The 16,852-nt window shown below is 33.3% G+C and overlaps 1 protein-coding gene across 1 annotated transcript; it reads left to right on the plus strand.

Annotated features, from left to right (window-relative positions):
- Nucleotides 1-5,439: 5,439 nt before the first annotated feature.
- Nucleotides 5,440-9,968, plus strand: LOC126723104 (serine carboxypeptidase-like). The gene is made up of 9 exons (XM_050426388.1): nucleotides 5,440-6,195; nucleotides 6,339-6,507; nucleotides 7,937-8,056; nucleotides 8,200-8,343; nucleotides 8,415-8,565; nucleotides 8,776-8,864; nucleotides 8,980-9,238; nucleotides 9,344-9,477; nucleotides 9,589-9,968. Exons 1-9 carry the CDS (start codon nucleotides 5,870-5,872, stop codon nucleotides 9,709-9,711), a joined length of 1,515 nt encoding a protein of 504 aa, XP_050282345.1. The 5' UTR covers nucleotides 5,440-5,869; the 3' UTR covers nucleotides 9,712-9,968.
- The last annotated feature ends 6,884 nt before the right edge of the window (nucleotides 9,969-16,852 follow it).

Consider the following 16,852-nt stretch of genomic DNA (forward strand, 5'->3'; position numbering starts at 1 on the left):
ATTTAAAATTTGTTTTTCTTGCCTTTTAAGACTCAAAATATCTAATTAAATTTTTGTATTTAATTTTTTCTAAGATCTCTTTTTTGAGATGCAAAAGGGATAATTTTTCTTTTTGTTTTTTCATTTTTTTTTTAATAATCCTTTAGTATTATTGTTTCCTTTTGTTTTGTTTTGTTTTTTTCTTTTAGTTACATGTGTTCCAATGTTTTTTTTTGTTTTGTTTTGTTTTTGTTTTTGTTTTTTTGTTTTTTGTTATTTTTTTTTTGTTTTTGTTTTTGTATTTGTATTTGTTTTTGTTTTTGTTTTTGCTTTTGCTTTTCGTTTTTGTTTTTTTTTTGTTTTTTGTTTTTGTTTTTTTGTTTTTGTTTTTGTTTTTGTTTTTTTTGTTTTTTGTTTTTTGTTTTTGATTTTGTTTTTGTTTTTTTTTGTTTTTGTTTTTGTTTTGTTTTTGTTTTTTGTTTTTTTGTTTTTTGTTTTTTGTTTTTGTTTTTGTTTTTGTTTTTTTTTGTTTTTGTTTTTGTTTTGTTTTTTTTTTGTTTTTGTTTTTTTTGTTTTTGTTTTTATTTTTTTTGTTTTTGTTTTTTGTTTTTTTGTTTTTTGTTTTTTTTTTTGTTTTGTTTTTTTGTTTTGTTTTTTTGTTTTTTGGATTGAAGTCTTTTGTTGTAGTAATACACAACTAAAAGGTCCAAAACACAGGATTTGGAATAAAAATTAAACACATCCCATAAAAAATTAAAATAAAACCCAAGTTTAAAAAATATATACAGTAAAAGTAAAACCAAAATGCCAAGCCACAAGTCTTATTAACAGCAATGTCAACCACAACCCATATTTAAAAATACTACATTAAAGAAAAAGCAATGAACCCAAAACACAAGAGTCAAGACTAGCGGTAGCAGAGAGAGTGTGTCAAAGAAAGAGATATCAGATCTTAGATCATAGAAGAGAGAGGAAAATAAACTCATATTAGAGAGAAGAAGACCATACCTTAGTCAATTCTACTAGTGTGTTAGTGTGAGAATAGATTAGACAGAGAAGAAGTGGAGGTGCGATACCAAGCCACCAAAGGAAGGGATTCAAATTAGATCAGTAGTGATTAGTGGAGAGGAAGAATGAGTTTTTGCAAATGGCTAAGGCAGAGCTAAGAGAGCAAGACAGAGAGAGAAATGGTATGGGTAAAAAAATTTTGGGATTTGGGATTTTTGATTTGTAATTTGTTTTGTGTGTAATTTTTTTAGACATAGCTTATTGTTAATGTTGGTTTGTCTAGAGGTTAAATGACTTTATTTTTGGGATAACTGATTTTGTTTAGACTAGAGGATTTTCTTCTTGTTCTTGGCTCAAAAGGATGGAGCAGATTTTATTTACTTCTTCATTTTTTTTTTTGAGATTCATTAGGGGTCAAAAATAATTTGTTGATATGTTGGGGCAAAGTTTAATTTTTTAGGCTATATAAATGCTACCCATTTTTTTCCAAAATTTTGGGGCCTCCTTCCACTAGGGGGCCTTAGGCCATTGCCTAATTGGCCTAGTGGAAGGGCCGACCCTGATTTGATGCAGCTACTTTTAGCCTGTAATATCAAACACCCAAAAGCCACACAAATTTCTCTTGAACTGCCTAATTTGCTAGTCATGGTGTAGTGTATGTCCAATTCTTACCATTTTGCATGTGTATCAAATAGAGTCCAAAAAACTAAGAAACTGGATCCTTTCCAAATAAATCCCCCAATTCTCTTTTGTTTTTACCATGAAGAATAAATCCCCCAATTTTCTCTTATTTTTACCATGAAGTGCAATACGTGATACTTATCTGATTTTTAAATTTCACACATCTTACATCTAAATAAAAATTGGGGGGACCTTCATTTTCACATACTATTTTGTTTTTATATTGTGATGACCCAATCAAGCACTATTTCAATTTTAAATACTAAGAGAGTAAGATATTAAAAATTTGTGTATTTAATTTACATTTATTGACCCCACTATGATATGGGGTGAAAAGGCATTGGGGTCATTCGGTAAAATGAAATTTAATGGACCTAAGATTTTTTTAATTAAAAACTGCTAAAGTTACATAAATTTTACAAAATAACATTTATACGTTTATGTGGCAATGATTTTTTTTTTTGGAGGAAAATGTGGCAATGAATTTGATTAATGAGTTTCAACCACCTAATAAATAAAAATTTGGATTGTTTTTTTATGATTGGTAACACATCAATGAAGTAGTTCTATGTTGTAATTTGTATTGTCCCTAACATCATTCTTAATTTAGGTGGAGCCATCCAACCATTGTCATTTATTTGTAGCAAATGATCCTCTTTTTCAACATTCACTCCCAATACTCTTTCCTATCAATAGCTTCACCATTGCTGTTCAAGCACCTTACTCCTCACATACCACCAGAAGAATCTACCTATGTCACACATTTAGGTAGTTCTTAATGGGGATAATTACACTATTTTTGGCAAAATCTAGGAAAAATTTCCTCAATGTATGTCATTTGTTGCCCATGAGAATTGTGTGATGAGAAGAAGCAAGAGAAAAGAGAGGGAGAGTTGAATGCAAGTTGATGCCATTGTAACAATGTTTGAAAATTTGAGGGTCTGCAATTGCAGTAGATTTATAGCGTTTGATATGAACAAACTTGGCTTATAAGGCTAAAAGAAAGGGGGAGTGGAAAATGTCTAAAGCTAAGAGACTGAGAGATGGCAGTCCATAATTGATTGCAATTTGCAATGACAAATATGAAACAATTATTTATTATAATGAATATATCGTTGCAATAAATTGTTTATTGCAACAACATATATATCATTGCATCAACATTGTTATTAAAATATCTAGTGATTATTGCAATGAATTTTTTGTTGCACAAACTTATTACCTCAAAATTTATCGCAACAACTCACGTCAACTATTGCAATAACTTTGATGTTATTGCAATAATTTTTTGTTGTTGTAATAAACATTTTTTCTTGTAGTGTAAGTACCAATAGTAAATTTGGCTTTATCAATTTCTAATGGGTCTCTATGATGACTTTGAGTCTGTTCATAGCTCATTATTTTGGCACTTCTCCCCTGCTCACATTTGATCAAGCTCTTAACGAGCTTATTTGAGAGGAGACTCACTTTTAGTTATAGACCCGTTATATCTCAATGCTTGACTGCTCATTTGGGCCTCCTAAAAAAATTGGATATTCCAATTGATCCAAGCCTAAGCTCCAAAGTGTGATAATAGGAGTGCAATCTAGATTGTGCACAACGGCATCTTCAATGAACAAGCCAAGCACATTATTTATTCCATTTTTTTAAAAATTTCTTTTTGCCTTTTGCCTTTTTTCTCTTTTTTGTTTTTCAAATAATCTAACTTAATTTGTAGTAATATGGAAAACTAAAGGTCCGTTTGGATGGATAAAACTTATTTTGCTAAAACTGAAAACTGAAAACACTGTAGCAAAATAATTTATAAATGTGTGAATAGTACCGTAGGACCAATTTTTAATGAAAAAGTGGCTGAAAAGTGAAGTTTGTGGGACTCATGAACAGTGCACAGATGCACTGTTCACTGTTGACTTGGTCAACAACTGTGGCTGAAGAAAAAAAAAAAAAAAAAAGGGAAAACGTAGACTTGGATCCAAACCCACACTAACTTTTAACTTTTTTTTTGTCACACATTTAATATAAAAGTTACCAAAAATTATATACTTTAATAAACACTACCTAAATAAGACATCTGAAATAAGCAAAATCCAAACCAACTCTGAATATTGCAATAGCCTCATCTTGATGTTTTTAGACTAACACTGCGTTTTATAAAGTTAGATTATCATAAACCATTGATAATCTCTCATCTTAGTCTTCACGTTATAGAGTTAGATTCATGAACCATTGATAACCTCTCATCTTAATCTACACGTTACAGTGAGCAAATCTATGCTTACTAAAAAAAAAAAAAATACTGATTTTATAACTTACCTGCTAATCTAGATTTAGAAAATAAAATTAAAGAAAAGCATCACCATCACCCAATAATTCTTTTGTGGTATATTTGCTATACTGGGTGGTAAAGTAGGTTTCATAGTTATCACTTGGGGAGTTGGAAGATCATGAATGTTCGTCTGTCAATTCTCCTTCGGACCTTGAGTGAGAGCAATGTCTTCAAACTATAGTCCAATTTGGGTCCATGAAACTTTCTTTCTTGTCCACAAAAGTTGTATGTTTTCTTTTTAAGACACTGATGACTTACACGCAAAGACTATTGCCTCTATCCCTTGGCTTGTTTTACCATACTAGAGTGCTCCAACCTGGCCTTCACTCTCTTTATACGCGTTTTCATAATTGTGAACCTTTTAATCCGCGCTGATTGCTTGCACAGTAAAACAATGTTTCTAATTTTATTTTTCTCCTTGGGAGGGAGGAAGATTTGGATCTATATTAAAAAAAGAGACTTAGGGTCCGTTTGGATTGAACTTATTGTTGCTGAAACTGAAAACTGAAAACATTGTAGCAAAATAATTTTTAAATGTGTGAATAGTGCCGTGGGACCTATTTTTAATATTTTTTAATGTATGAACAGTGTTGCTACAGTGATGAACAGTATGTGAACAGTGACATAACAGTGCGTGAACAGTAAAATTTGTCTATGAATAGTAAATCTTGCTCCCTTAAACGCGTGAAAGCAAAAAAAAAGAAAGAAAAAGAAAAATAAAAGGAAAACGTGAGATGCGGGATTCAGCGGAAACGCTGAATCCAAACGCTCACTTAGGTATAGTACAGTACTTAGGTCCTTAGGTTTTCTTTTTAAGATTCTGTTATGTGGATTTTTTCTCATGGGATGAAAGTATATTTTTTAGTTAAGTAGTCACATAACTGAATTTTAAGAAGGGAATTTAAGAAACAGCATCTAAGGTACTGTATCTAAGTTTTGTCCTAAAAAAAATAAAAAGTTACTCATAAAATAATATGATTTTTATAAACATATGGAGCAATCTTAAGGTTCTTAACCAACCTTAGAAGGCAAAATTGTTGTCCATTGTTTGATTAAAACAGTGGTACAAGGATGGGCTATTTGTCTCTCTTAACAATCTAATAACTTCTTATACTCCATTAACACATTTTGGACATGAGAGTTTGAAGTGTATACGACTATTTGTCTCTCTTAACAATCTAATAACTTCTTATACTCCATTAACACATTTTGGACATGAGAGTTTGAAGTGTATACGATATGCATATCCTCTATTAATTTGGATTCTGACTTTGCTATGAGATTGAAAACAACAATGCCATCCTCTGTTAATTAGAATCTAAATTCTAGTAGAAGGAACTAATCCAATGCGTTTGGATTAGTTTTTTTTGTTTGTTAACTTATTTACTTAGGTACAATATTTTAAAGCATGGCTTTATCCAAAAATAACAATACTTTTATTAACTTAATACAAATTAGCAAATAAAGTTTTTAACAAAAAGCTATATATAAACAAAAGAGAGCATGCAAGTCCGTAACTTTATCGCCCTAAATTCTAACAGAAAAGACAATCTTTCATTGTTATACAGCTTATTTATTAGAACTAGACAACAAAACTAAAGATTAGAAAAAAAAAAAAACAGAGGAAAAGAAAAGGGGGAGAAATAACTTCTTCTTTTTAAATGGAGATGGAGAAGTAACATGAGATTGACTTACCTTTCAGAAGAGAAAATTTGAATAAGAAAACAATAAACTATTGACCGTTATCTCTCTCTCTCTCAGCTTTAGACATTTCCCACTCCACCTTTCTTTTAGCCTTATAAGCCAAGTTTGTTCATATCAAACACTATAAATCTACAGCAATTGCAGACCCTCAACCTTTCATACATTGTTACAATGGCATCAACTTGCATTCAACTCTCCCTCTCTTTTCTCTTGCTTCTTCTCATCTCACAATTCTCATGGGCAACATATGCAGACAACCACCTTCACTTATCTTCAGCTGCTTACTTCCCAAAGCAGCAAGCAGAAAAGCTCATAAAAAGCCTCAACTTGTTCCCTAAAGACTCCATCAACATTGCCCCCAATGACCCTTCATTTGCAGCCCCCACGATTGTAGAGAAATCGTTTAGTTTCCCTTCTCTGGGTTACTCTGGCCCTTCAGTCGCAGATCTTGGTCACCATGCTGGTTACTATAGTCTTCCACATTCCAAAGCAGCAAGGTAGGCCTTAAAATGTTGACCATATAACAAACTAAATTAGTTTCTTGGCTTTTAATTGGTTTGGTTGTGATTATACTGGGAATATATACAGCTCTAATACTTCTCTTTTTCAATGATTTCGTGGGGTTGTTTATTATTTGCAGGATGTTTTATTTGTTCTTCGAATCAAGAAACAACAAGAACGACCCTATTGTCATATGGTTGACTGGAGGGCCAGGGTGTAGCAGTGAACTGGCATTGTTCTATGAAAATGGTCCTTTCCACATTGCAAACAACTTGTCTCTAGTGTGGAATGACCATGGCTGGGACAAGGTATTGAAAATATAGTTCATTAATAAAGCTAGAAAGTAGAAACTAGAGAATGAGCTGGTATATTCCATTGCAGCGTAAATAGAATATGCAATTACAGTCTCCTTACAAGTAACAAGAATCTCATAGCATGAAATGTTTCGTTGATAAATTTCTTGAAGTAAGAACTACATAAGAAATATATATATATATATATATATATATATTTATATAAACACACACATACACGCTCATTTTGCTAGGTAAAAGGGTTGGGAAATTTGACCCTAAACATTCCTCATAAAAGGGAAAGAGGATGGGCCAATAGGCATAGGGGTAGGGCTATAAATAAGTCAAATCAAGTATCAAAAGTTCAAAATTGTTGATTAATTTTCTTTCAAATACAAGCTGAGCTAGAGCTCATCATCCAACTAAAATATATATTCAAGCTTGATTACTTTTCTTGTAAAACAAGCTTGAGCTTGTTTACGAATTACAATTGCTTGATTAACTTGTTCTTTTTCCATATATAATAAACACTATGACAAAAATATTTTACCCCTTCATATATCTATACTAATAATAGAGTATCTTTAAAATTATTTTGAGTTAATAAGATAAAATAATTTTTGATGGTGAACTTATAAAAATTAGAGTCACCAACATTACATTATTAAAGACTGTATAATTTTTACTACAAAATGAACTATTTATTAATTTATATAACCAATCAATTACAAATAATAAAAACATATTTATAAACTTGGATAATCCAATATCAAGTCTATCTAAGTATATTTTTATATATATCTAAATATAAATGTATAGTATTATGTTTATTTCAATTGAGCCTCATGTTCATGACATAATATTATTGTTGAGATCAACATATTTAATAATCAAGCCTACAAGCCTAGACTTAGACTTAAGTTTTGGCTCACTTGTGAAATAAACGAATATCAACAAACTTTTCTCAAATTGAACCTAAGCTATTTATAAACAATTTGATAGTTGATAGGCTTAAGTGTTGGCTCATTTGTTAAATAAATTAGCATAAACATGATTTTTCTCAAGTTGAGTCCAAGCTATTCATAAAAAAAAACTTGATTTATTTACTGCCCTGCCTAAAGGCCGTTGGCAATTGCTACTATATGTTGATAACAAAGCTTTCATCAGAATCATGAATATGCTGCAAATGTTCAGTCCCATTTTTCAACAGAGTTGATTGACAAACTTCTTTACGATCTTTTATGTGGGCTGACAAGAACAACATCAATTGCTTCTTAAAGTATTAAAACTGTAAATTGATGTCAGTATAGTATATATACGGTCAGCTTTGTACATAGTAAGCTCAATTTTGTGTTAAAATCCTTTCCTGATGTACATATTTGTCAAACTACTCGATTTCTTTTTTCCACCTACTAATCATACAGTTTCTATTGTCTTTCGGCAGGCATCAAACCTTCTGTTTGTGGACCAGCCTGTTGGAACCGGTTTCAGTTACTCTGCCGATGAGCATGACATTCGCCATGATGAAGGTGGCGTTAGCGATGACTTGTATGACTTTTTGCAGGTTTGTTTGTTTCCCATGTGTGTTGTGTGTGCGTTTTTCAATGAAAAAAGAACCAAGAATCATGGATTCATGCTTGATTACATGTGATTAAAATTTGTCAGGATATGATTCTGAGATTCACCAACTTTTCTACATTGTCTCAGGCATTTTTCAAGGAGCATCCTCAATTTGCTAAAAATGACTTCTACATAACTGGAGAATCATATGCTGGGCACTACATTCCAGCATTTGCTGCTCGGGTTCACCAAGGAAACAAAGCAAAAGAAGGAATTAATATAAACCTGAAGGTAGCTCTCAAATTTACCACTGGTTGCCTAGTCTCACTTCATCAGATATTTAACTCTAAATGCTTTAACAGGGATTTGCTATTGGTAATGGGTTAACCAATCCTGAAATCCAGTACAAAGCATACCCTGATTATGCACTGGATATGGGGTTAATTAAAAGTTCTGATTACAATAGTATTAACAAGATGCTTCCAGCATGTGAACAAGCAGCAAAAAACTGTGGTATTTCTCATTCTTATTTTCAAATTCCTTCTCATTCTTATTTCCTTATACATACAACATAAACTCTCAAAGATTTTTAATGGGGAAGATATATATATATATATATCTTATTCAAGAAGGAACTGATTTCTCTAACGTGTATGACCTATAAGCAGTTTTAATTAGTTTGCAACTCTATCCTTGATCAATCATATGGGGCTGCATTGCCAGGCACTGATGGTGGAGATGATTGTGTAAATTCATATGTGGTTTGCAATGACATATTCAATCAGATCATGAACATTGCTGGTGGTATAAATGTAAGATGGCATATAATAACTACGATTTTGTAATTGTTGTGAAAGCGTTCAGATGTGAAGAAACAAAATTGCATGTTCAACTTTGATGAGAAACTTGTTTTTCTTTGATCTGCAGTACTATGACGTTAGAAAGAAATGTGAGGGGGACCTGTGTTATGATTTCTCGAGCATGGAGACATTCCTGAACCAGATGTCAGTTAGGAATGCTCTAGGGGTTGGGGATAGAGAATTTGTTTCATGCAGTAGCGATGTATATGATGCCATGCTGACTGACTGGATGAGGAATCTTGAAGTAGGTATTCCTGCTCTTCTAGAGGATGGAATCAAGGTGCTTGTGTATGCTGGGGAGTATGATCTCATATGCAACTGGCTGGGTAAGCCTCCATGGCTCGAAAGAAGGATGAACTTGAAATAAACATCTCGAAGAATATACTCGTTTTTCATAGTCCATCCTATTAATTTCCTTTTTCTTTGGGCAGGGAATTCAAGGTGGGTTCATGCCATGGAATGGTCAGGACAAAAACAGTTTGGGGCATCCCCAACTGTTCCATTTGTAGTTGATGGTGCAGAAGCAGGATTGCTAAAGAGCCATGGGCCTCTCACTTTCCTCAAGGTTTCTCTCTCTCTCTCTCTCTCTCTCTCTCTCTCTCTCTCTCAGAGTGTGTGTGTTACTTTGTATTCTGACTTAAAAAAAATTGGTTCCATCATATGTCACAACACATAGGTCCATGATGCTGGTCATATGGTTCCAATGGATCAGCCTAAAGCTTCACTACAGATGCTGATGAGCTGGATGCAAGGGAAACTAACCATGACTGAGACAGAAGATAGGGTTGCTCCCAAGTGATGGCCTCAACAAACCCAGCATCCTCTTTCTAGCATGTACCTACATTAATGGATTTCAGGAATGGTATCCGGGTAGGACTGATTGTGATATATTTGTCCACCAGTGATTTCAAGGTCTTGTTTTCAACAACTCCTTAAAAATTTTATTGCTAGAATGGAGTTTTCTGAGGAACAGTTCATAAAGATTATTTTGGACATATGAATGTTCAGTGAATACACGTTTACCATCATATATGCCATACATTAATTTGGCCTATAGATACTGTCATATATTATTATTATGTTATGACATATTCACAGTTGGCACAAAAGTGATCATGATTCTTTGATTTGTGAGATCATTGACTGGTTATTAACTAAGCGCTTGGAAATTCTGGCATCATGGGAAGACGCACAGAATCTGTAAAATCAACTTATAGCAGGACCTATTATAGAAACAACCTATAGCAGATGTTCAGCTCCAATTTATCTAAATTATAAGAAGAATAATATATGATCCCAAGAGAAAGACATTGATTGAAAGACACCATTATAAATTTGTATGATTTTAAAATATTCAAGTTCCCAACTTCCTCGAATCAGGAAGAGGGGGCTGTGGTTATTGTCATTGATTCACTCTGGCATGCATATACGATAACTAAAACTCAGTTAAATATGAAATATGGTTTGTGATTGTTATTAAATGATTGCAAGTTGTACAAAGACTGTACTTCTTCAGAGGGGCTAAAACTGAAGCTTATCATATATGTTTGTATCTCATCATAATTTACATCCCAAAGAAGAATTCTCATACATTAGAAACAGAATTGGAACTCACAAAACTCATCAACAATCTCAGTCTCGATACCTGTGAAAAAAATCTGCTGAGCAAAGCTTGCTTTTCTTTTTCTTAAATCCCTCTAACACTGACATAAAGCAATCAAAACCAGACCTCCCAACTATAAGAAGAAATGACAGAAGCCATCTATCTTAGATTAGTACATAGAAGTCCAAGTGATAGCACAATATGTGAAAACAGTTAACAACCAACTCGTTTTCCATATAATTCTCTTAATGACTCAATTGTTGGCTGAAACCTGTTCTCAAAGCAACAACGGAAACGACTCGCAGATGTTGTGCATTACCATTCTTTGGTCTGGACAGTGTCATTTTAAACATCCCTCCCTCAAGAATTCTACTAGCAGATACAGCTGCATAAAACGTTAAAAAAAAATCAGGACATTGGTCATGTTTGGTGATCCAACTACCAAAAAGTTCTTCCAAGATGGGCAGGCATATGAGAAAGAAGTTAAATCTCATGGAGGCTTTCATGGAAGACTAAAGTTCTAAAGTGCACAATGCATTCCAGGTGATGATCACAGATCAATTTGCTTGAATACAACAGCAGCACCTTAGTCCCTAACTTTTGGGGATGACTATTGATCCTCAATAGTCTAATTGGGGTTGAACACATGTATTATTCTTTGCCACTCTACCCTATCTATAGTCAAACTCTTTATCAACAATTTACTTAAGTAGGACAATTAAATATGATCCATGAGAAAACTAAAAACCACTTGTCCAATACACCCAAAAACTTAATTCAATGTTGAGATTTTCAAAATATGAATTCTACAACATTGCTTAGAGTTATATCAAGTGTAATATTATACTTGAAGTAACTCTAAGTAATGTTACACCACCCAATAACTTGTTATAAAGTTTATATTTTGAAAATCTCATTGTTGAATTATATGTTTTACATGTTTTTAACATATATTTTGAAAATCTCAACGTTGAATTACATATTCTTAACATTCATGCCAATTTTCATGTCAATTGGATGTTATTTACCATTCAATTCATAAACTCAACTTTTATGCATTATTTTAAACTATAAAAACTTGAATTTAAACAATATATGAATATAATGTAATCCAGCAGTGGATTTGTCGAAATTTGCATCTAATTAAAAATATTAAACGGTGTGACATTGCTTAAAGTTATGCCTGTGTAACTTTAAGCAATGTTATACCGTTAAATATTTTTTTTAATTAGATATGAATTTTAATAAATCCAACAGGTGTAACTTGAACATATATATGTATATATATATATATATATATATATATGAGTTGAGTTCAAGTTACATGCACTTGGTGTAACTTTAAGGTAAATGAGTTGGAAAGTAATAAATAGTCAACTATGTTTTTTTTAACCATTAGATCTCTTAGAGATCTATGGTCTAAAAATGGTATAACTTCTATAGAGTTACACCACAAATATTTTTTAATTCGATGTGAATTTTGATAAATCCACTGCTGGATTATATTATCTTTGTATATTATTTATGCTTACAAAATTTAAAGATGAACAAAGATCAATAGCCATGTCATCAATCAATTGTTTAAATTCAAGTTTTTGTAGTTTAAAATAATACATAAAAGATGAGTTTGGGAATCGAATGGTAAATTACATTTGATTGGCATGCATGTTAAGAACATAAAGAATATGGAATTCAATGGTTGGATCTTCAAAATATGAATTTAATAGCAATTTATAAAGGTTGGGTTCAAATTGATGGTTTTTAGACCCCTTAAAAAACACAATTGGATTAACCTAGGTAATTAGCCAAGTTGTTACTTAGTCCAAATTAACAAATCTAGGTTATTACAATCAAAACAATCATATCATATAAAGCAGCGAAAAGATAAATAAGATAATGATATGATCACCTAGGAAACCAAACCGGTAAAAACCTGGGGAGGATTTAACCTAGCTATCCTCAAGGTAAACCTGAATATACTATCTTGAAAGAATCGAAGTTCATACAATAAGACTTACAAACCCCCACGCTCGACTTCTTATTGCTACCCACCAGTAGAACTTACTGACACGACCACGTGCAAACTCCGAATCCACGGACTCCTTCTTTCTTGGATTCACCACCAGATACAAGCACACCTGCTTGTGATTCTTTAAACTTCAATGGCAACAACTGAATTGATCATCAAGGTGTAGATAATATCTCCTCCTTGAAAACCTTAAGTTTGTGTAAAGGAAAACTCCTCTAGATCTCACAAGAGATTTACACAAACAGCAATATGAGCAACACTAAAACATGGCTAGGGTTTGCCTTTTATACTTAAGACAAATTAGAAAACCCTAAACGTTTTAAACAAACTAGGGCTGAGTTGGAATTCTTCAGAAAAACGCCTCTGACCCAATTTTCGATTGATCGAGCCTAAGCTTCAATAGATCGAAACAGGCCGAGAAGCATAAAAGCCTTCTGCATCAACTTATTCCAACTTTACATAAATGAGACAACTTTAAGCAAGTCTAAATACGACTAAACATATTGTTTTGATCATGGTTTGCTAACAATACACATTAGAGTTCTAAATACATAAAAACCTAAGTCTTTAGAACCTAACAAACTCTCCCTTTGGCAATCCGTGACAAAACACAACTAGAAGCTCAAAGTTTACAAAGAAAAGCCCTTTACAAAACAAATGCTCATAAAACAAACTCAATCCTAACTACTATCCATCAGTTGCAAGTGTAGACAGCAGCTCAATTGAATCAACTTATATATTTCCTGAAACACTAAACAAAATGCATAACCGTATGTGTGGAAAATACAAGTAAACAAAATAAATTCTTGATTTCAAACAGCACACAATAAAGACATATATCAATGAAAAACTCATAAATATAAATCAATAAGCAGTTGTAACAAGAAACATATAAAGAAATAAAAATAACTCCCCCTAACATGAATAACCCAACAAAAGTATGGCAAGAGCTAAAAAAGATAAAATACAATGTGAAGCACCTATATACAATCTAAACTCTACAAGCTCCAACCAAAAACAAAACTACTCTCCCCTTGAAGACAAAACTTTACAAGAGCTCAACTCAAATATGTAGTCCCCCTTTTTGTGACGGAATGCCAAAGGGCAATCAAAATTCATCATCAAAAGGGAGATGATGGTGAAGATCATCTAAACTGTGCCAACTCTGCGCGCAAAGCACGGATCTCATCGAGCACGTCCACCAAAATCTGTCCATGAGCCGCCTGAACGGTCAAGACATGATCCAACGTACTTCGAATGTCGGAATCATTCAAAGTAGTCGGTGGAGGAACATCAGCATCAGCAGCAGCAGCACCAGACGTCTCAGCAGCATCAGCACCTGTAGAAGAGGGAGGAGGGGGAACAGCACCAGAAGGCGCACTTGTAGGACGCGTAGGATCAACTCTCAAGTGAGCAGCCCTCTACCTAAGAAAGGTGGCACCTATGAGAGCAACAATATGAACAGGCTCACCAGAAGAAAAACCATCTAGACCAAGAAACAACAAAATCCTATGAATGAAAATAGGATGGATAAGCGCATGCCCTACGACAGAACTCCTATGAACCTCGTTCAAAGAACAAAGGAACATATATGGGAAGCTGATAGACGCACCAGAAACAAAAACGTACAAAAACACACATCGCTCTAGAGGGATGGTGTGGAGGTGAGAAATAGGCCACAAAGAATGACACGCTATCCTAAAGAAAAGATAGGTAGTCTCAGAAAGCTCAGCAGACGTGATCCGAGGATTAGAACCCCACTGGATAGAAGACCCAGTGATGTATGACATGACAACATCTAAGGGTGGAGACTCATCATAGGGATAGTCAGGCTCCCTAATGACCGGAACCCCAAGAGCTTCAGCCACTACCCAAGGAGTAATGGTGAACTCAACACCTCATATCCAACTCCTAACAAGAGTGTTGGAATCATAGATGTGGCAAGAGAGATTCGAGAAGAACTCTCTAATCAGGGCGGTCGGGGATGGATGATCTATCCCTAATAGGGACAACCAACCTCTAGACTCAAAGTTAGCCCTAATGGCTGGATCAATCTCATCTAAAATCACAGAACGCTCAGTCCAAATCTAAAAGGCCTCTCTGTTTTTGTCATTCCTAAACACCTCACTCCTAGAGGGAGACTCAGAGGAAGTGGAGGGGGTCCTATGGGCTCTAGTTTTCCTAGGCATAGTGCTAGGATAAGGACAAAGACACAAAGCAAGAAAAAAACAAAATCAAGGGCAGACTGCAAGTTAGCACAAAAAAAATATAGAACAAAAATCTATATGATGCATGAACAAATTAAATGTAGTGATGCATGACCTAATGTAGTGCAATTAAGTTCAAATTAAGTTCAAGTTCACAAATTTGGCTTGAGCATAGAGTTTCCAACAAAAACCCCAAAATTTTGAAAAACCACTTGATCAATTTGTAAGAAATTGACGAATTGATCATCATACAAGATAGATTTCAGAAAATAATGACCAATTACATTAATTCAACAAGCCAATTTCATCAATTGAACCAATTGGAACAAAAACCCCAAATTGGGTTCAATACAAGCCCTAGAATTTTCAATTTATCACAAAGCCCCAAATTGATCAAATTAACCATCATATAACATGATTATAACAATATAGGAACAAAACCCAATGATCAATTTTAGAAAAAGAAGCTTGATTCAACAAAAATCCCAATTTTGAAAAGGTCCAAAAATCCCAACAAAATGCATGAGTTTATGCATGAAAACATGAAAATAAATGCAAAGGGAAGGGTATAAAGGTTTTACCGGCCTTGGGAGAGGAAAACCTTGCAAAAAGAATGGACGAAAACGACAAAAATTTGTGAGTGAGCCTTGACCAAGTCGTATGGAGAGAGAAAAAGTAAAGAACTTTTTGAAAAAGTGTTTGTCTGATCTGAAAATCAGTTTTTAAAAAACTTCCCATACGATTTTTGATTGATCGAAGTATTAGGTTCGATCGATCGAAACAAACAGAGGCTCACTTAAAATTTTAAAACCAATTTCGATTGATCGAAAAACAGACTCGATTAATCGAAACAGACAGAGACACACATTTTTGGAAAAAAAAAATCACAGTTTTTTGAAAAAGTTTTTAGAAACATCCCAAAGCATTGAAATTGAGGAACAAAATGCATGAGTATGTGATGATATGATTTTCAAAAACAAGAATTGAAGCCCAATTTTCCCAAATTAAAAATTTCTTACATTTTTCATAAATTTTCAAGCATCAAGTCAATTTTGCACAAAACTCAAGGTATTTGCAAACTTGGTTGGTCAGACCAAAGACACACACAATAACATATACAATGTTTAACAAAGAGTAACTTGTGTAGTGTGTACAACTAGCAAAAACTTGAGATACATGTGAGGTGATATGTAGATAGAAATCAATCACAAAATCTACAAAATTCATCACATTGAATTTGAAAGAAACTATCACCTAAAAAGTTACATTATATAACTCTCACATCTCCTAGATCATAAGCTTGCAATCATGTAAGTTTCTTGAATTTGCCTCATATTGTACATACCAATTTTAATTTATTCAGAAACTTATTAAAAAGCCAGGATAATGTACACAGTAATTTTAATTATGTGATTTGGCATCAAGCCTAATAGTACACACCAATTTTAAGCATTAAGCAATTAAACCGAGGCTACATATGTTCTTTTTGTGTATGTGCTACACTTTTTCGAGCACAAAATCTTACGATATGCACTAAGGTGTTCATGATTGGCTAGTGAACAGTGGTGAGATGGTTATTTATGCATTTCTCTAAAAGTTCAAGTCCGACAGACAAAGACATGTGACTTCAAGATCAAGACAAAGTGATCAAAACCATAAACATCTTTCCCACACAACATGCACAACAAAGTTTCAACTAGTAAAGTGCAGTAAATAAGCTCATCAAGGCTAAACAAGGTACAAAAGACATGTAATGTGAAAATAAATTGACCAACCTTGTTCTCAAAGACCAAGAAAATATTGCAAAACACAATTTGCTTCCTTTTTTTATTTATTTTTTTTATTATTATTAAAAAAAACACCTAGAATAAAATGCATGAATGTTATGCAATGCAAATCCTAGAAAAAAAAAAAACACAGAACCAAAGAATAATGGTCACAAAGGGTAGAGCAATGAAGCACAAGGACCATATCAGAAAGACTCAATTAGTTCGAGTCTTTTGCATCCAAAACCTTTTAGATGCATTATGAACATTGGAGTTCTTATTCACATGGGAATGATTACCAACTCCAGGATTGGAATAAATGTTTAAAGCCTTTA

Source organism: Quercus robur, chromosome 1 (genome assembly GCF_932294415.1).
Source record: "Quercus robur chromosome 1, dhQueRobu3.1, whole genome shotgun sequence".
In the NCBI taxonomy this organism is placed as follows: Eukaryota; Viridiplantae; Streptophyta; class Magnoliopsida; order Fagales; family Fagaceae; genus Quercus; species Quercus robur.

Bases quoted from the DNA above. Each gene is read 5' to 3' on its own strand.
- LOC126723104 (XM_050426388.1), top strand. From the start codon at position 5,870: ATGGCATCAACTTGCATTCAACTCTCCCTCTCTTTTCTCTTGCTTCTT. The intron at 6,508-7,936 runs GTATTGAAAATA...GTCTTTCGGCAG, and splicing joins ATGACCATGGCTGGGACAAG to GCATCAAACCTTCTGTTTGT. The intron at 8,344-8,414 runs GTAGCTCTCAAA...ATGCTTTAACAG, and splicing joins GAATTAATATAAACCTGAAG to GGATTTGCTATTGGTAATGG.